The following is a 21,584-nucleotide window of genomic DNA, read 5'->3' on the forward strand; positions in this document are numbered from 1 at the left end:
GAGGTTGAAAATGTATTTCCTGCTGAAAGCTGACACCCAGTATTTCTAAATAAGTTAAGGCAGGCAACATAATTCAGACAAAATAATATTGGAAAGGACTTTTAATACTTTTTAGAACTTTTGAGGTTATATTTGTAACATTCGATTTTTTTAACAAATTTTCAGTACTTGATTAGACATATCTTAACCGTGAATATAATATATCGTATATATACGATAATTTATAATTTTGTACTTCATATATCGTATATAATATGAAGTACAAAATTAAGATACAAAATTTAGAGTTCACCAAACAATTTTTACGAAAATATTTGATATTTTTACATCACAAAAAAACTTGTATACCTAGTTAAACAATATTGCTTAAAATATTATGATTCAATTAAAAATCAAACATCGTTCGATTATTTTGATTTATCATAATATTATATTTACCTATTATCTAATCATTATTTTTGTAGAAGTTACTCGTATGTAGATTATTTTTTTATATCCTCTGTTATTATAAATGATAAAGAATTTAATGTTTGCCGAAATTAAATCAGACGTGAAAAAGAAAATATAATCAGATTCCTTTACTAAATATAGTATGACGCTTATTGTCGGCCTATTATGTGTACGTTTTTTGCGTGATTTAAAACATGATGTCGCACTCCATTACGTTACGAAGGCGTACCTAAAGATATTGACAGAATTGCGTTTCCAGTTTCCATGTTCAGCGCACGCTAAGTGCCGCTGGCTACGACTAAGTAAAAATTTCATCATGGTCGATATTATTTATAATTATTGATGTATAAGCGGTGATAGCCAAGTGGTTAAGGCTTTTCGGGAGGTCGGGTCCTGAACTCGATTGATCTCCTGACCAAAGGAATCGAACCCGAACACGCACTTCTAACTTTTCGCAGTTATGTACGTTTTAAGCAATTAAATATTGCTTGCTTTAACGGTGAAGAAAAACATTGTGAGAAAACCTACATACCTGAGAGTTTTTTTCTCCATAATGTTATCAAAGGTGTGTGAAGTCTGCCAATCCGTACTAGGTCAGCGAGGCAGACTATAGCATAAACCCTTCTCATTCTGAGAGGAGACCCATGCTCATCATCCAGGATGCAAAGTATCCATGTTCTCGTTAAGATCGGTTTAGTGGTCAGACATACTTTTGCGTTATTAAAATTAACCGCTTAGTAAAATACTTCACTGTTTTAACTGAGAAGTGTCAATTTATGTATCGAGTGCGCAATATTGAAACAATTGCCGGCATCCAGTGAATTTTGTAAACATGTGTCAGGTATCATATTAACACATAGGGGATATTGGAAAGATGGTGAGGGTCCGCTGTGAACTCAGTGCTTCACGGTGTAGCGAGAAAGCCACTTGTGTGCTGTGGAAGTTGTCGTCTTGTTGATCGTTGTGCAGTGATAGGCCACCATGACGCGCCCGGTACGTACCAGTGTTCGTTTACTATGCTTAGATAGTAAATTCTAACATAACAATCCTTTAGATAATTCCAGAGAACGTGAGGCATTTTAATCGTGGCTACTTACCTAATATCGTTTCCATTCTAATAGCCTGGAACTAGGAAAAGCGTTACCAACCACGGGTGAGATTTGCACCCATGAACACGATCTTTTGGATTTTACATTGAACCTGTTGTTATCTTTTTTGTGATATGCCAATAAGATACTTGTACTTTTTTTTTAATTGAAAATACTACAGTAAAAATTAAAGCTAGTCCTATCTTTTAGTTATCATCAGTATCAAGTTGTTTAATTACCAATATGTTATTCATATTAATAGGTAGTTCATTAACTGAAATTAAAATCCATAAAAAGTAACAATATTTTTACAGTATAATTTTATCATGATTTTCAGTATTTACGTAGTTTTAAATATTATGTACTTAGGCATATAAATAGTAGATGAATAACTACTGCAAGAGCAACAACAAATAAATACCATCTTTACTACGTAATACGTCCGTCTTATCTTATAAATACAAAATCATGAATGCACTTTCCCCGTATGACGCAATCTGCATGCTTGATGCGATCTGTTCCTTCACAATTAAGTATATAAGTTGTAAGAAGTCGCGGTTATTAAGGATTCATACCTCGATTCGCAACTTGCAGACGTTAGTTGACTGCTTTAGCACAAATTAAGTATATCATCTAAAGAATTTTGATTTCACTTCATTTTGATGGGTGTTTAGCTTGCGCAATTCTATTATTACTATTTCTGCTAGTCATATTCTGCTCTATAGTATAAAACAAAATCGCAATTTTGTGCTTGTTTTTAAAAATTTCTTAACTTTTTAGCGGATTCCACCGCAGAATTTAAAACACATTTCACGTCATTTTGCCTGTAGAATAGGTAGGTCCGATGCAGTGAAGCCGGAACATCAAAAAGTTTGCGTTTAACTTCAGACGTTTTTAAGCGTTTTAATTTGTGTAATTTTGTATTACTTTATTAACACGTGATAATGAAACTAATTTGGTACCACTAATTTCCTAATTTACTAAATGTAAATTCCGCTTTAGTGTTAAAAGGTTCGTAAGCCTCGCGTCAATATCCATTATAATCTCAAATCTGTGATCGTTACGCGAATGTGTCACGCACACAAGTGTGCGAATTTGTCTTCACTTTTCGAAATTCTACCTTTTCTATCTAGAGTTTTACAATAAATTTCTTATCTAGATTTTTTTTAATGCCACTGTTAGTAATGCTAGTGTAGCATGTGAGTTGACCAACAGTACTCACCCAGTGCACTTACAAAATCGTAACATCCATACTAATATTATAAATGCGAAAGTGTGTCTGTCTGTCTGCTACCTTTTCACGGCCCAACAGTTTAACCGATTCTGACGAAATTTGGAACAGGGTTAGCTTATATCCCTGGGCCGGACATAGGCAACTTTTTATCCGGAAAATCAAAGAGTTCCCACGGGATTCCCAAAAACCCATCCGCTTAACCGATTTGTATGAAATTTGGTACCGTAGGTAGCTTGCGTCCTTCTAATTGACATAGGCAACAGGGTTAGCTTATATCCCTGGGCCGGACATAGGCAACTTTTTATCCCGGAAAATCAGACAGTTCCCAAGGGATCTTTAAAACCCTAAATCCACGAGGACGAAGTCGTGGGCATCCTCTAGTAATATAATAAAGTGATATCTTTCTACGAGCTACAACGACAGCGTCGTTAACTGTAAATTAATTCATTAGGTAGATACCTAATACTACCTACTTGTTCAAAAGAGGTCAGTTACAAAGATTACATTGCTCAGAATTAAGTTTTTACATATAAATGCGATTAGAAGATCCTGCTGTTACGAAACATGTGAGAAAGAAATGTGGATAAATTAAAATACACTATGGGTTTGATGATCCGTATGTATTATGCAACGAAACCTGTATGACATGTCGCCACCTCGCATCTGTAACCTATGCTCTCTAGAAAATATTTTTTAGAGAGTTAAATTAATTTAAGCCTTTATTTCTTTAACGTAGCGTTTAATTTACATAATGTTTTTTTTATTTATAAAATCCAAGTGTGTCTGTCTGTCTGCTAAATTTTCACGGCCCAACAGTTTAACCGATTTTAATGATATTTGGTACAGAGTTAGCTTACATCTCGGGAAAGGATGCTACTTTATCCCGGAAAATCAAAAAGTTTTCGTGACAGCACATGTGAGCGCACGCCTTTTATTCCACACACGCGCATTCACAATATTTTAACAGGGCTCTCTCCGTCACTCGTTTCCACTCGTTTCATACAATCGTAGTTCCAATTTCATTTGAATATTAAGCAACCAAAGTCCATGAAATTTTGCAGACATAACCTAGAACCTAATATCTGTGTCTGTGGTGTTTTAGATTTTTCTAAAAATATGTAGTTTTAAAATTACAGGGGCTCAAAGATTTGTATGTAAATTTTAAAGAGCGCGTAACTTTGAAACCAAATATTTTAACAGAAATCTGTTGTCGTTGTTGTCTAAATGAAATCTTTATTTTTTGTTCTATAACAGGAAATAGTCTCTCATTAAGTAATTTATTGATAAAGTACGTTATAATATTTTATATGTACACCTTGCGTGTTACCTTACTAAGTAGTTTGGTTGCTACTTGCTACAGCTCCGGTATAAATTCAAGCAACAGTATTAAGTTACCGCCTATTGTGATTATTATGAGACAGAAGTAATCATAACATCCGAGAGAGGAAATTCGAGACTAACATGCACTGTGTTTTGTATACTGTCACTGCAAGCCGCCACAGATCACTGAATCTAAAGAAGAAGCTAAGCTGATTCTGAACTCCGTGCAAGTCACTGTAGAAGTTTTGGCATACGAGTTTTGCTTAAAACGATATAAAAGAGATTAAGATATAAAATATGGTGTACCTACAGAAATAGTCATGCGAGTTTATGTTTACACCGCAATGTCAAATACTCTGTAAATGTGTTTCATTAACAAATAAATAAATAATAAAAAAATAAAAAAATAAAAAGTAAAATAGGACCGATTTAGGGCCGACGCACATATTATAGCGGAGCGCAGCGTAGAGCATTTTTCGCAGTCAAAATATTATCGACATTGTCCTCATTGAAACAATATCTAAAATCAATTGTGCATCCGTGCGGGTAAATTCGCGCATCCGCGCGCGTGCTCGCGCATTCTTTGGTAGTTTTTTTTTTATTGGCACATGAATGGATGGATTTATTTAAAAGCTGATTATTTTAAACATAGGTGCACTAGAGCTATGCATATTTGATAACTTATAATTTTTTTTACCGTGCACTGATGCTGTGACCGAGGCAACAATAAAGGGTAAGTAGATAACCGGTAAAATTCCGTGTAAAATAAATTTGCATTAATTGAAACAGAAGATAGCACATAGATAAGAATTATGACTCGTTAAAAAATACATCTTGTTTCCCATAAAACAAAAGCGGTCATTTCTAAAATGATTTACATATCACTTAGGTTAACTATCGCCATCACAAAATGCATTAGTGTCGGATTCATCATCGTGGGACAGTGAAAGCTTTCAGAAGCATATTTTTTACTTCAGATGATTCTCAATTCTCACGACAATACTAAATTATAACTTTCGTAATTTAATACTTTTCCTAAAAGTTATAAATCAGATTTGAATGATATCAACGATGATATAACCTTTAATTTACGACTTAATGAGAAAACTGTAACTTGAATTTAATTATGTTAATAAATGTATCTGCCTACGGCAAACTTAAATGCGTATTAGAATACCTTTGAATGGTTCACCATCTTAACTCAAAAGTTTCAATACATACAATGCATGACCTAATAAAAATTAAAGAATAAAATTAATATTTTTTTTTATTAAAAGCCCTCAGCCTCGTAAACGTAACCCATTCATATTTTTGCATAGCAGCTTTTATGTACCTATGCTAAGACAGACACTTTCCGGAGAATTAAGTTAAATAATAATTTAACTTTTAACTTTATTGCCGTCAAATCAAGCAAGATAAAACACCTATTAATAAATATTAGTATTACTTAATACTAACTTACTACTGTTTTTCTAATGCTGGATACAAACTCAAAAATAATGTGATTTTAGTTTTATATTTCAAAGTAAGTGAGCAGGTCCTATTTGAACATAAGTACAAATCGTAAGAATGTGTTAAAAACACGCAGTGAAATATTATAAATTAATATGATAATGTTATACAATAATTGTATTATTATTATTTTTGTACAGTATAGCAGGCACTAAGTACTTATCACTTAAAATATAACATGATATCTAATAAGCTTTTTTTATGAGTACTTTTTATCTTTGTTGTACCTACTCTACCCCCTTTATAACCTCTCACGCTACCAAGGGTCACTGGTAGGTCACTGGTCGAGTAGAGTAAAAGCTTCCCTGTCCACTTTTCTTTGTTTTAATCTTTATTATTAGCATTTTCTGGTATAAATAAAATAAATGTTATAGTATGTAAGTTTAAAGCTATCAAAGGTTATAATTTCATATTTTTAGGAAAAGACATTATACTTAAGTACTTACGAGTATATTGTGTAGGATTCGAAGAGCCAAGTAAAAGTTTATTATGCAACACAAATGTAGGCAGAAGTAGCTATCTTAATCCTTAATCTTTCCTTCAAAGAGCGTATAAAGAAATTCTATAAGGATTTTAACTAGATCTTATGAAACGTCTTCTTTTTAACCCCCGACCCAAAAAGAGGGATTTTATAAGTTTGACGTGTGTATCTGTATATCTGTGTATCTGTCTGTGGCATCGTAGCTCCTAAACTATTGAACCGATTTTAATTTAGTTTTTTTTTTGTTTGAAAGGTGGCTTGATCTAGAGTGTTTCTTAGCTTTAATCCAAGAAAATCGGTTCAGCCGTTTAAAAGTTATCAGCTCTTTTCTAGTTACTGTAACCTTCACTTGTCGGGGGTGTTATAAATTTTTAATTTACACTTGTGTAAATTAAATAGATGTCTGATTTTACTACCACCACCATACTCTACTACACAGATTACTTTGTCAGTGTCTACCATCGGTCAACAGTCTAAGGTCTGGAAACTCTAAATTGATTATAACGTACATATTTTCCCTAAGATTGTTATCAAACACTTTTATATGCAATGAATTTGTAAAACGTAATTTTCGTGACTATAGGCTTGTGATTGACGAGAGTCTTAACAACAGACGTTCAAGCAATTAAACACATCAAACTCACGGCGCTCTACCATTTAAATTACGTAAGATGTTATAGAAAGATTCAATTTGGAATTCATTCTTTTACTCATAAATCGTAACAGATTTACTTATCTATATTTAATAAATAAGATTGGAGTGTCTGTCTGTAATTTCGAAATAACTACCTCATATTAAGCTCATATGATTATTTGAACGACACCAACACTGAGTCACACGTTTTTAAAATTTTTGTCTTCTGTCTGTCTGTCTGTTTGAACCGATTTTGACGGCATTTTCACTGACAATTAGGGGATTGACCAGGGAGTAACTAGCTACTAGCTACTTTTTTAACCGACTTTCAAAAAGGGAGTTTTTCTACCTATGTACACCGAAATCTCCGAGATTTCTGAACCGATTTGCGTAATTTTTTTTTAATCGATAGAGGAACTTTGTGACATTGTTTCATAAAAAATGGATTCTAACTCCTCAATCCTGATGCTGCAGGGGACCTCACCATCAATACTGATGGGATTTAGAAACTGTCGGTTATAAATTGATTGATATTGAAGGAATCTATACCAAGTAAAGACTTTGTCGTTGACTTCGAGAACCCAACTCCTCAACCCTGATGCTGTAAGGAATTGCATTCCTAAATCCTGGTGATCCCTCAGGATTTTTTAAGGATCATCCGTTTAAATGTTTTTACGTGGTAACAGGAACACGTTGCATCCCGGGGACGGGCTATTACGGATAGGCTACTTTGTCCTGGGAAATCAAAAGTTCCCACGGGATTTCAGACCCTAAATCCACGCGGGCGAAGCTGCGGGCATCGGCTAGTCTTTAATATTTTTCTATAACATATTCCGTGCTTACGAAATGTCCATGTGCTGAGTGAGAACAGCGCGCGGCCCTACTTTCCCTCAATACGTTGGTACTTTTGTTAGCGTTGTCGGTAAATAATACCTACTTCCAAACGTGTTACTTTTTGAACAAATAACACAAAATTGTGTAATCATAGTTAACACTCTGTCATAGGATCATCCCATGGTGACAGCCGACACCATATCTCCTATTCGGCAAGCCATACATACCGAACAAAATATAATATCAGTTTTGAGTAGTTTATAAAAGTGATTTCATCTATCCAAACTAAATCCCTCTAAAGTCAGTTTTCAGTGAGCTTTTACGCCATCAACCTATTTATATACTTGCTCGTTTGCTCGCTATTTTTTTAATTTGAAATAAAATAAGACTAAAATTCCAGCTTACAGGTTCGATTTCGGTAAAAAAAAAAAAACAATTAGTAAGTACGTGTACTTTTCAGGCACTACTAGTTTCATTATATGTTTCAGAATCAGTTTCAGTGGCTAGTTATTATTCTACCGACAAAGACGTGCATGCCGACAAACAATTTAGCGTTCCGGTACGATGCGCCTAGAAACCGATCAGGGGTAGGTACGGGTTTAAAGAAGCTTCCATACCCTCTCCTAGTTTAGCCCGCCTCCATCTTACGCGGCATCATCACTTGTCGCCAGATGGGATCGTAGTCAAAGGCGAATTGTATCGGAAAAATATTAAAAATGTTAACATAACATTATTCATTCAACTTTAGAGTGTGGTAGTGTTCTCATAATAATATTTAGGTACCTACACTATGTGGGTATATCATACTCGTAGAGATCTTATTTTTCTGAGAAAATAATGAATACAAGTAAGTAATCCTTCATTATATGTTCTGAAGTTTCATCATAATCACGTAGTTAAACAAATTGGGCAAGGTTCATAATAGAGGCTCATTAAATTTAGATACGCCTCAACAAGTGTACCGGGTTATAACCTGGCACACAAGCGCGATAATCTCATAAGAGACACCAGCATTGTGTTCTTACGAGGCCCGAGGGAAATATGCAATATTTTTATTGTGTACATCTGATTAAGATTCGTTCCTCCTCTGTAATCTTGGTCTAATTAGTGCTCCAGCCCTAATGAAGATATAGAGAACAATTTAACTTAAATGGAAATGTGTAGGTACGTGAGGCTTAGTTGCAACACCAAACACTTAGACTAGATCTTTTCTAGTAGATATACCTAATATTTACATAGGTATTGTTTACATACCTACTTCAAATGAATGACTGAAATGAAAACACAGTTTTACGATGTAGGTACTAAAACTGAGCACGGCCTCGGGTCTCCTCTCAGAATGCGAAGGGTTTTGCTCATGCTCTACAAGGCTGGCCAAGTGCGGATTGGCAGAATTCACTTACCTCTGAGAACATTATGAAGAACACTCAGGCATGCAAGTTTCCTCACTATATTTCCTTCACCATGAAAGCAAGTGATCTTTAATTGCTTAAAATGCACCCAACTCCGAAAAGTTGGAGTTGTGCGCCCGGGGTTCTAGACCCGACTATAGCCATATTAGTACATCGTAAAACTAATTAGGTTATTACGGCTTATATATTGTGTTGTACTAAATGTTTGAACTCATGTAGAAACAGTGTTAAATATTACCAAGGGTATTTATTCATATCAAACGATTTCGTTAAGGTGCCCATTTCTCGCCCAAACTTTAGTAGTCTTTTTATTTTATAATAATTGTTAACTTTCCCTTTTAGTGTCAGAGAACACGTTAAACCATTAGACTCGGTCTTTATATCAACGTCCAAGAATAATCGCGTACTCTAGTTAATACTTAATTCTAAACATGTGCTTATATTGTGTAGGGGAAATCTGATGACATAGTAAGTAATCAGTGGTTCTAATATATTTTCTGAGATTGAAATAGAATTTCATAAAGTAAATACATAGGCGAAGGTGAGAAGATAAAAATTGATACCAGGAACAAACATATCATGATACTAAAAATTTAGTATTTACCTAGGAGGTACAATACTTACATAATAATTATAAGTAACTTAAGAATCCAAAACTGTGTCTATACGTATTAGTATGAGGTAGGAATTTAAAGCTTAGTTCCGGATTGACCGATAAGCAATATAAGGAAACCTCAAACCGTTCAAGGAAACGCTTTCGATCACGTCTACAGCTCTCGAACAACAAACAATCTTTTCTCCGTCCATATAAAATATGTAGTTGTGCAATCCAAATCATATTACCTACTAACTTAAAATGTAAATGTTTACGGTGATACTACATGCTATGTACTTACATGTTTTATAAAATACTAGAAGCCCGAGTCTCTGTCTTTTATTTTCCAGGGTAAAAGTAAACATATTGCCGTCTCCGGGTTGCAAAGCAATCTTTCAAATAGAAAATGCCCACGATTTCATCAACGTTAATTTTTGAAAACTTCCCGGGACGAAAAATTCCCGGGATGCAAGCTATCACTGTACCAAATTTCGCCAAAACCAATTAATAAACGGATGAGGACAAATCAGCGAAACGGAAATACATAACATAATATTCTGTTCATTATAATTATATTATTATGATGATGAATCAATCAATTCGGTAAACCACCGCTTATTATTTTTAAGTATATAATATTTTTGTTTTATCGCCTATAAAATGTCATGCTATTATGGAAAATATTTAACACTTTCTCTTGTGTGGTCGAAAGTGGGGTCCTATATAAGTTAAATAGATATTATTATTTTTTGTAGATTTTTACGGCTATATAGGTACTCACGTATTAATGATAAATCGTCCAAAAAAATGTCCTTCTAGAAGCTCTTCTGGAAGGACTTTCAAAGTCCTGCTAGCAGGCCTTCAATTTCTTTGAATTATGACGTGTGTCCTTCTGGCAGAACGCCGGTTTTTTTTCATAGAGACTCAGCTCGACGATAGTTTAATGAAATGATTTAGGTAGGTACATCGTAGTGACACGAAATTTTCTATCAATGTACCCGTGGACCTTCTGGAGATCGCTGGCAGAATTTTAAAGAGCGTGATGTGGCGCTGGCGTCTGCTGCACAGGCGGGTTGTGGCGCTACATCTATTGGGTTATTTCGAGAGCTGAACGAATGTTTTCTCTCTATTAGCATGGTATGGGCATAGTATATGACTTGTCAGTTTAATTCAGTATCGTTTGTAAAGGTTAATCGATTGCGTGAATCTAACTATTGATCTCTGCCGCATTCAAAGCAAAGCTAATAAGAGGTAGGTATCACACCGGTTAGAATAATTTTCAAGGTACTTAGTTATGCAAAGATAAGTAAGATTAAACTGACAGCTGATTTTGTGCAGCAATTTGATTAATAGTCGCCTCTTCGATACAATATGAGTATCAGCTAACTATCTAGGTACGTAGGTATAGGTATTAGATGTAGGGAAACAAGCTTCTCTAATATTCTCTTCCGCGTGAAGCCCTTTGAGTACCTATTTCTTACTCTGTTTCTCACCTTCTTCAAACCTCTAAACAATCTGAAACAAATTAACCTAATAACCTAATTAAATGACCTAATGAGATTAATCCAAGGGTACAATATAACGCTGTTACATAGTATCTACCCCTTTAATTGTACCCCAACCGGTATCAAAAGGTTCAAATCAACTTACCCGAGATCGTTTTAAGGTTAGAAAGTAATTAAGAATGCTAATATTTTATAATATAGAAAACATGACTCATGATTATTTAAATACTGTTTCACTAAACATAAAAGAATTTCACGAAGCAACTTGTTACATCTCAAAATTATTTTTTTGCGTTTAATCGACCACTAACTTCACGATGAACTGTTACAATGCCTTATTGGTCGAAAAAAATGAGCGCGAAAATTTTGGAAATTCAATGGAACGTCACATTAACGTACCTACGCCATGTTACACTGCTGTGTAATATGCTGTGTGTTATATAAATATAGGTAGGGGCAGTGGCAGTACTGCCTCTACCTATATTTATATTCTATCATTTGAAGTTTTTTTTTTTCTTTATTTATTTAAGGGCTTTGATACATTTAAAAGTACATGTCAGCCCTATTATAATCTAATTAAATACAACAATACAACAAAATTCTTAACCTAACAAAATAAGTCTTTCTCACTATTATCATTTGAAGTTATGGTTATGCGTCTGCTATAAACATAAAAAACATTTGATTAGAGCTGTTAAAAGTAGATATAAAAAACTTAACAGCCCCAAAGATAATCTTATACGTAAGATATATATATGTGCATAGGTACGTATTACTATACCAGTATCATAAAATGGATAACGGAAACCAACATAAACCGAAAGCAATACCATTTTTATAGGCTTGAATAGGCAATAACACATTGATTCGTGTAATTTCAAGGTAAATATGTATGTGTAGCTACATTGGTATAATAATAATAAATATAGGTAGGCACAAATCTTTTTGTGCAGATACAAACAAAATAGATTGATTTCCAGTTTGCAAGATACGAGTACGATCTCCTTCTTTGAACCAAAGTAATCAGTGCTCACCTTTGTAAGAGAAATGCCTCGTTGTTGACAATGCCTTATGTAATATACTAACCCATTGTATGTATTTATATACGACAGTATCGATGTCAGCCTCGTTTTAGCAAATCCACCCACAAAGCTTCAATGACTCCAAGAATAACATGAATATGAAACAGCATGGTTCTGGATGTATTACACCTAATTTATTTTTAAGAAAAGAAGCAAGGATATATTTAGTACTATTAAACATTCTGAATGAATATACTATTATATGTTCATTCAGTCTGTCTGTCTGTGTGTCACACCTATCTATACTTATAATAAATAAAATTGGAGTGTCTGTCTGTAATTTCGAAATAACTACCTCATATTAAGCTCATATGGTTATTTGAACGATACCAACACTGAATCACGCGTTTTTAAAATTTTTGTCTGTCTGTCTGTTTGAAAAGGCTAATCTTTGGAACGGCTGAACCGATTTTGACGGGATTTTCACAGACAAGTAGAGAATTGACCAGGGAGTAACATAGGCTACTTTTTTAACCGACTTTCAAAACGGGAGTTGTGTTTTTCTACCACACCGAAATCTCCGAGATTTCTGAACCGATTTGCGTTATTTCTTTTTTAATCGATAGAGGAACTTTGCGACATTGTTTCATAAAAAATTTGGAGTCCAACTCCTCAATCCTGGTGCTGCAGGGGATCTGACCAATCCACGCGGGCGAAGCTGCGGGCATTTAAAAATAAACCATATTATATAGGCTGTAAAATTGAGCACAGTTGTAGAAACCTATTACCTCTAAACAGAGACATCATTATCTAGATATATAACTATCATTTTTTTTAAATAATCTGAATATGGCGAGAGGCTAAACTTTGGTTTACCTCCTCGAGTGACACCTAAATCTGACCGCCAAATTCAAATTTCGCCCTCATAGCTTGGCTACCTTGCCTTGTGATGTTGTGAATATGATACTTTTTTTTATTATTTTGTTTTTAGGATTGTGTACCCGAAGGGTGCCAATAGGACCCTATTACTAAAGCCTCCGCTTTCAATCCGTTCATCCGTCCGTCCGTTTGTCTGTCAGCAGGTTCTATCTCGTGAACCGTAATACTTAGGTAGAGAGTTGAAATTTTCACAGAATATTTCTAACGCCGCTATAACAACAAGTAACAAAAATTTTAAATGGCTACCCCAAAAATGAAAATAAAATAAAACGTAGTAGGTAAGTAAGTATTTCTTGTACGATCTATATGTAGAGACGATAGGTCATACCACTTCGTTTCCGAGTCTGACTGGCTTGACCGATTTTTTCACATTTGAGTTTTTAACCATTTAACAGAAAACAAGTGTAAATTAAAAATTTATAACACCCCCGACGATTCAAAGTATTTGAGTTTTCCAAAACATCATTTTCAAATAAATAATTATGTATTTAGGCAACGTCCATCTTGATAGCTTGACATTTGTCTATTGACATAATATTATGAACCTAACGGTTATCTAACCTTCTTTTCTACAAGAAAACTAGAAAAGAGCTGATAACTCTTAAACGGCTGAACCAATTTTTTTAGATTATAGCTAAGAACACTCTCGATCAAGCCACCTTTCAAACAAAAAAAAAACTAAATTAAAATCGGTTCATTCGTTTAGGCGCTACGATGCCACAGACAGATACACAGATACACAGATACACAGACACACAGATACACAGATACACACGTCAAACTTATAACACCCCTCTTTTTGGGTCGGGGGTTAATAATGAGAAATTGTCACTTTGTAATACATATTTTTGTAATGGGTTTTAAAAAGTCAACTTTATTTATGAATGCGGTGACACGCAAAATGAGCATTGAGCAAGATTTCGTATCAGTGAGAACAATCGAGAAAGGCGACCTGCGGTCAACTGAATGGTTTCGATTTGCACGACACCGGCAACTTGTAAAGTGCATTTTCTTACCTGCAATATAAATAGTAGTAGGTTTTTATAAGCGTCACTCAAAAGGCAGAATATTTTTAACGAATCATTGGAACGTCCTCCCAAAACAATCGCGAGGATACAAATCACATCGCGTAGGTAGATGTTTTCGGGAGTTTTAATCAAAAAAACTAATGACAAAACAATTAATCATATAATTAGAGCGCGATTGCTATCGCAACATCTATTTAGTCCAATTCACGATCTAAACAACGAGTGCATTTAAAAATCGTATCGAGCCTCCGTCCGAGGGAGACAAATAAAAACCTTCAAAATGATCGTATTCGTATGACATCGAATGAGTCAAATGCTGATTTTTTAAAATATCCCCGACTACCCTCAATAAATAACTGAATAATTTTATATCATTTCTGACAATTCAAATCAATTTTTAAAAATAACGTAACAGTTGATATTATAGGTAATGTTAATTGACTTCGGCTGCACAGAAAATTATGTCTGTAATAATTTTCAAATGGGAGAGGAACAAGTATTTTTAGATAACTTAAGAAAAGGAGAAGTACCTATTTAATCTTTTCCTCCTGTATGAATATTATAATGAAATTTAACTTAGGTGATTCTACATGTAGAAAAGAATGTCTACCCATTAGGAGGAAGCGATAGTTAGTCGCTCATACGTTACATAGTCACAAAAGCTCATTTATGTAAGAAGGTAGGTATTCATTAAACTTATCAAATTTAAGGAGGTGAAAGTGTGAAGATGACCACAATTTACTAAGGAGTACGGACCTAATTGTAGATAATGATTATAAATGGCTACATGCGTTGGTATTTATTGAGTCATACTTACTATATTAAATGCTGTCGCATGTCGGCTGTAGGCACAATCGTTCGCACTTTCGCAATGTGTGCTTGATTCTAGCTGATGTGTTCGTACTGAAGGTATGCAAAAAAATGTTGTACTTACACCACACAGGGCGAAGTAGAGGAGGGATGGTGGGTTAGAGTTTTGGAGTTTATCTATTACATAGACAAATATGAATGAATAGTTTGGGAGCTGAAAGACGGAACTCCTCAACAGGTAAAAGAAATCGATCACCCGATTGTGACGAAAAGACCGGAGATAAGAGATCTAGGAAACAGACATCTATACGATACCTATTTTTATCACCGACCTGTTATTAAGCTTCCACTGTCCGTCCGTCTGTTCGTCAGCGTGCTGTATCTCGTGAACCGTAATAGGTAGAGACTTGAAATTTGCACTGAATTTTTATTTCTAATGTCGCTATAACAACAAATGATAAAAATTTAAAAAAAGATATTATTTCTTATACAATCGTATAAGAAATAAGTAATATCTTTTTTTCTAACTGGTGTCAAATAACACGCAATACAGAAAAAGTACCTTTCTTTAATCAATGGTTTTTGGAAAGTATTTTAAATAGATACATAGTAGACATACATATAACACATATCCACCTACTAAGGAAGATACAGTTGAAAACTATCAGTAGGTATAGGTACAGCTAACTAATAATATTCTAGTGCATTATTATAATGATGATAGATACAAAATCTTTCTCATGAACAACAATGCAATGTGGAAACATGATGGTAATCTGGGAAGACATAATATTTTTGTTAGCCCTAGTGTTTAATACACGTGGGATCATTAAGAAATTAGTGGCATTATTACACTGCCATTAGCTACCTACTATAATCGATTTGTTTTATTTAAGTTTAAATTAATTGAATAATTTAATTTATAATTTGAATCAGGATGTTTTTCTTTTTAAAAAGAATGTTATCATGCCATACATGACTAATATTCCCCATTCCCCTTTAATTAAGCGTAAAGCGTAAAAATGTACTAGGATTAGTTAGGACAAATTAGTGCAACGGGTGGGGGTTGGCTTCGAACCGCCGCCGGCGGCCGCGACCTTTCGGAATTCAGTCCGCTCTTTTAACCGTTGAGCTATTGAGACTCTTGCTAATTGGTAAGAGTCTTTCAAATCCATATCATTAATTTTATAAGATGAATGTACCAACTTAGATGAAAAATTGAGCTATTTTAAACACTCGTGTAGTCTGCAGAGGAAGACGAAACTATTGCGCAACTGCATGGCAAATCTCGTCATTGTTCCACATAACACGAAAGAATTTATTGAAGTCAACAAAACATGATCGTGGAATCGTGAAACTACCTACCTATCTACTTACATAAATATAAGTCAACCGACATTGCAGATTCGAGTACTTACCTACTCGTAAGTCGTACCAATATTTTATGAGCATCTTATTGTTAGGTACTTATTCTAGTTATTGATTATGATTATGCATCTATATTTTAGGCAAAGGGAGTAGGTATTTAGTACTTATATACACATTGAATATTCGCGTACAAAATATTTATTTGAAGTTGATCTAGTAGATTTTTTAGTAGTTTTTTTTTTAATTTCATCATCGTCAATCGATATGCTGCTGGACAAAGGCCAAGTCTCTTGTAGCGAGTTTCCACGGTCTTGCACACCGCCTGCATTCAGCAATTCCCTGTTAATCGTTTTATGTCATAGTGGTCATAGCCAACGCTCCGCTTTTCGATGGGAGGTCGGCATTCCAGCACCTTGAGATCCCGACGTTTATCGACTGTTCGAACTATGTGCCCTGTCCATTGCCACTTCAGCTTCGCAATCCGATGAGCTATGTTAGTTACTCTGGTTCTTCTATAATAATAGTTAAGGTCATCAAAATGTGAACAGTTTCGTTAACCTTAACAAAATTGATAAATATGTATTTATTTGTACATAAATGTATAGACTGACTGACTTATGAATGTTATGAACGAGTACAAAATAACCTTTCATAAGCAGAAAAATAATGTATTCTTATCATAGACCGTACAATAAGCCTACTGACGTATTATTATAATCTGGTGATTCTTATTTCTTATCAAGATTTTTCCTTTGTTTCAGGTGCTGGGAATTATTTTCTTCGCCTTGTTATCTCTTGGTGCCACCCAAGAGACAACTAGTACAGATGATAATAACGACAAATCAAATACCGTAGATCCACCGCCCTCAGTTCGGCTGGATCCTTACATTCGAAAAGCATTATTAAAAGCGCTTACTGATCTGGAAGAGAGTGAAAGCTTTACCGACACTGATCCGACGGATGCGACTTCTCCACTGGACTCCGATATTTTAAATACTGGCGAAGATGTTACTGTTGGTGACACTAACAAAGAGAATGTACAAATTCATTCTTTTGTTGTTAACGGACAAGCAGCATTCGCCAATACGTCTAATACCAGCCCGACATTTATTGACGATAAAATATCAATTTTAGGTACAACAGTTGGAAATGTTGAAAATTATGTAACAGCTAGTCTTCCCACGCAAGCGACATTTAATGAAATTTTTCAGACTAGGGAAAGTGGCGTTAATTTACAACAAGTTCGGAGTATACAAAGCACAACAAAATCGAAAAATGATATTGCGCATAATAAGTATGCTACTTCAAAACCAAAAAGTTCCATAAGTACAACCACGACTACAACGACAACGACTACTACGACCCCAAAACCAACCCACAACGACGACGGAGAAAACATTGAAGATGTCGACAAAAAGGATGTTCAAGTTTTCCAAGCTCCTTTAGTTGCAGCATTTACCGTACATCAAGATGGACAAGGCATTCCAAAAAAGGTCATACCGATTTATCAACAAACGACTAATCAAGAAATTTTAAAGGTATCGCCAACATCAAATGTGTACACTCAGAAGCTGCCTTTCGAAAGTTTTCCAAATGTGCCGTCAACAGACTTTATAAATCAGCAATTAACATTACAGAAACAGCTAGAAGAAAAGCAAAGAATCCTGGAGGAGCAGCTCCGGTTCTTACAAATACAGCAGCGACAACAAGAGCAGTTACTAAGAAATCAACAATTTCTTTTACAACAAAAAGATGCACTAAGACATCAATCATTATTCGAACAAGAACAAATAAAAATACAACAACTCACAGAACAACAAAAACTTCCCTCCAATCAAGTTAATAATAATTTCTCAGTGCATAAGAACACCCAACAAAGTATTTTAAATCAAAATAATGCTCATGTTCCACAAAAATCACAAGTTTCAATTCAACCAAGCTTAGCTTTCGACCAATCTAGTACATTAGCACCTCATCAGCAACTGCCGAGTAAAGAAGCTGTAGATTTCCTCATTAATTTACGAAGGCAGCATCCAGATCAGTTTCCATTACAAGAAAATCACCTTCCTCAGGGAATAAGCAATTTTTTGCAACCGCATCCCATTCAGAGCTTCCGTCAAGCTCCAGCTATACAGCTTTCGAATCAAATAAGGCCGACTGAAGACCAATTCAGACAAAAGCAAGGAAATCGTGTTTTTCGTCATGAAAGTGGAGTTGGAAATTTCGGAGTAAATAGCCCAAATTACAATAGGTTCAATACATTTGATGCACCGGCTCTTACAAATCGCTTTGTGCCGGGAAATAGATTTAGTCCTGACGCGGAATTAAAGCAGTTGTTAGCTCAAAGTACTCTTAACTCAAGAGCTCATGAGGACCTGAATATAGTATCCAAAGTATTATCTTTGAACCACGGAGTCCCAATAAATTATATATCAAATAGACTCCCATTCGATAATCGAAGACAGAAAAGAACTTCTTGGTGAATAAAAGAGTAAGTTCAATTATTAAGAGTAGGCATCTTGTTGCAAAATAAGTGCCTTGTCAACTTAGAAATGCTAGAGATATTATTATTGTTATTTACCTAGATAAAAAAAAAACTACAAAATCTATGGAAAAATGAGTACCTGTAAAAGTACGAGGCTACCTATTTATACTGAACTGAATTTATAATATTATTTAGTGATAAGATAATAAATAATAAAGATCCAATATGATGTAGCATCTGGATTTCTTCACTTTTAACATTACAATCCAAAGAAAAACTATACTTATCGGCATCATTGTTTTTAACGGTCAACAGGTATAATTACGTCACGTCCCGCGAGTGGTTAGTGCCTACTGGTCTTATGTAGTCGGCTTTATTTATTTAATTTTATTTATGTATATATGAAATGGTTTCCATAAGTTCATAATTATTGAGGAGTTAGCGAACATATCGTTGCACGTCAAATTTTTTTCAGGAGGATCAAACAACTAAATATAGGCTTTTGAAACTTTACTGTACTGTTCGATTTGAATCACGAACTTTGCGCTCAATTTTTAACCGACTTCCAAAAAAGGAGGAGGTTCTCAATTCGTTTTTTTTTTTAGCTTACAGTTTGAGGCCGTTTTGTTTGGGATTGGTTTAAGTTTGTATTTTAAGAGGACCAAAAACGTCCGGATTAAAAAAAAGTATTTTGATCAGAAGTGTTATTTTTACACCTTTTTGTACGCCAGCTCCTTAATAATAAATAAGTATTTTAAATCAGTTCTAGTAGCAAGTGTAGTTATGTACCCAGTAGTTTTTAATTTAGTTTGTAACATAGATTTTTAACAACTATTTATTTTACATAATATACTCGATGTCATATTGCCATAAGTAGGTATAGTATGTAACATTTATAAGATAAAAAAAATTAATAAACGAAGAAAACTAGCTACCTAAGAAAGAGCTACCTAAGAACTTATAACTACTACGCCATGTTGAGTCTGATTACTTATTAGGGTTCCCTATCTCCAGAGAAATAAGGGAACCCTTACAGGTTCACATTGCGTCGGTGTCTGTCTGTCTGTCTCTATGTCGTGTCTGAATATCAAGACCTATTAAAGGAATCAAAACCTCTAGGATATGTATTTCCTGACCTAGAATCATGAAAGGCAGGCAGCAATGTTTTATAGCACAATTAAAGGGGAAAATCTGAAAACCGTGAATTTGTGGTAACATCACAAAAAAAAGTGTTATTGCTTGTACGATTGAAAGGACTCTTCGTGTGCAAGTCCGACTCGCTTCTAATTTTTTACAGTTCTTATTTTTTTATGACTATCTGCGTAAAACTCTGTAGGTAAATAGGTATTTACTAAATAGATATACTTACATATAAAACAAAAATGCACGCATCAAGTATTATAATAAGTTAACTAAAAAGTTTTTTTTTTAAATCGAAAACCGTTGAACCGTTGCGTCCAGTGTACGAAAGGCTAAAATAATAATAGGTGCTTAATTATTTATTATTATGATGAGTGGCGCTATCAGCTTTTTCTAGAATTTTCGTATGTATGTATTATGTAAATATATAAACCTAGCTATAGGTGAATATTTAGACATAAAACTATGATAATATAAGCATATCTTAGGATGATTTTTTAAGAATGTAAATAATAATAAATAAGTTTATAAAAACTGTATAAAAATTATGTTTTTTATTTTAAAAATATTAGTAAATAATGACCAATAAGAATTACATTACTTCCTAGTTCCTACATCTCATATATCTAATCAAAGCTACATCCATGCTAATAACCGACTAGACTCACGTGATTAGTCGAAGTACCCTCTGTGCTAATGTGGTAGGAAAACGAGGGCCGGAGCTTGATATTGGAGAAAAACCAGAATATGTAGCAGCCATGCAGCGTATGATGACTGATAAATGAAATGCCGCTACACTAAGCCCAACGCGTTTCGAACCAATCGGGGGTTCTTTTTCAAAGGGTCTCTGCCCTCAAAAATGAGAGTGCACGCCGTGCGGCCTTCGGGTTGTGGTTGGGATCATTGGGATATCTATTGTATTGTAGTCAAGGAACATTTATACTCTAGGGAGTAGTACACCAAAGTCATATTTAGATCGCTGTAGTACACTTTGATTAGAATATTATGTAGTACGGTAATTATAATCATTAATTCATCCAAGAGTACAAGAGTAAAGTAGGTACCTACAGTCCGACAAGGCTCTTTTGGCGCATGGCCTAAATTGGAACTAAGGCCGCCATCTAGAGAAGTGCACCACAAGTGCACTTAAAATCCTAATCACAGTTCACACTAACCTGAACCATCATTACAATTTTAGCTAAAATAATAATATTACCGTTATTTTCCTTAGGTCCTATTTTTGTCAAACAAATTCGAATTTAATGTTTTAAGGAAAAAGCCTATTTTCATTTAAAAATTAATCAGTGGATTTTAAAAATTGGAATAAATAAAACAAACCCAAAAATTATTTTTATGTTATGTAGATAATAAAATATCTAATCTTTGGATTACTTACTTTTGTTGAATGAAATGAAAAACGCATACAGGCATACTTATTCTTAGCTTGCTAAGAATAAGTTTAGAAAATTAGTTTTTGCAGATTTTTTTCAATTCTATGCCAATTTCTATTGAGCCGGACGACTTGCTATGTTTGACAAACTTACAATGTTAGCCGTGACGACTCAGGGCGAATTTCTACAGAAACTAGGGAAAACCAAAACCGTAATTGAGAACACTAGAAACTAGAGATAGTTTGCCTATGTATAGTTGACCTCGAAACTATTCAGGAAATCGATAGTATTGCTACGTGGCAATACTACCTATTGATAGGTTGCAGTTTTTAATCG

The 21,584-nt window shown here is 34.4% G+C and overlaps 1 protein-coding gene across 1 annotated transcript; it reads left to right on the forward strand.

Annotated features, from left to right (window-relative positions):
* Positions 1-1,273: 1,273 nt before the first annotated feature.
* On the forward strand, positions 1,274-20,403 carry LOC123867302 (putative uncharacterized protein DDB_G0271606). Its single transcript, XM_045909289.1, has 2 exons — positions 1,274-1,443; positions 16,994-20,403. Exons 1-2 carry the CDS (start codon positions 1,432-1,434, stop codon positions 18,713-18,715), a joined length of 1,734 nt encoding a protein of 577 aa, XP_045765245.1. The 5' UTR covers positions 1,274-1,431; the 3' UTR covers positions 18,716-20,403.
* Positions 20,404-21,584: the final 1,181 nt, after the last annotated feature.

Source organism: Maniola jurtina, chromosome 8 (genome assembly GCF_905333055.1).
Source record: "Maniola jurtina chromosome 8, ilManJurt1.1, whole genome shotgun sequence".
Classification (NCBI taxonomy): domain Eukaryota; kingdom Metazoa; phylum Arthropoda; class Insecta; order Lepidoptera; family Nymphalidae; genus Maniola; species Maniola jurtina.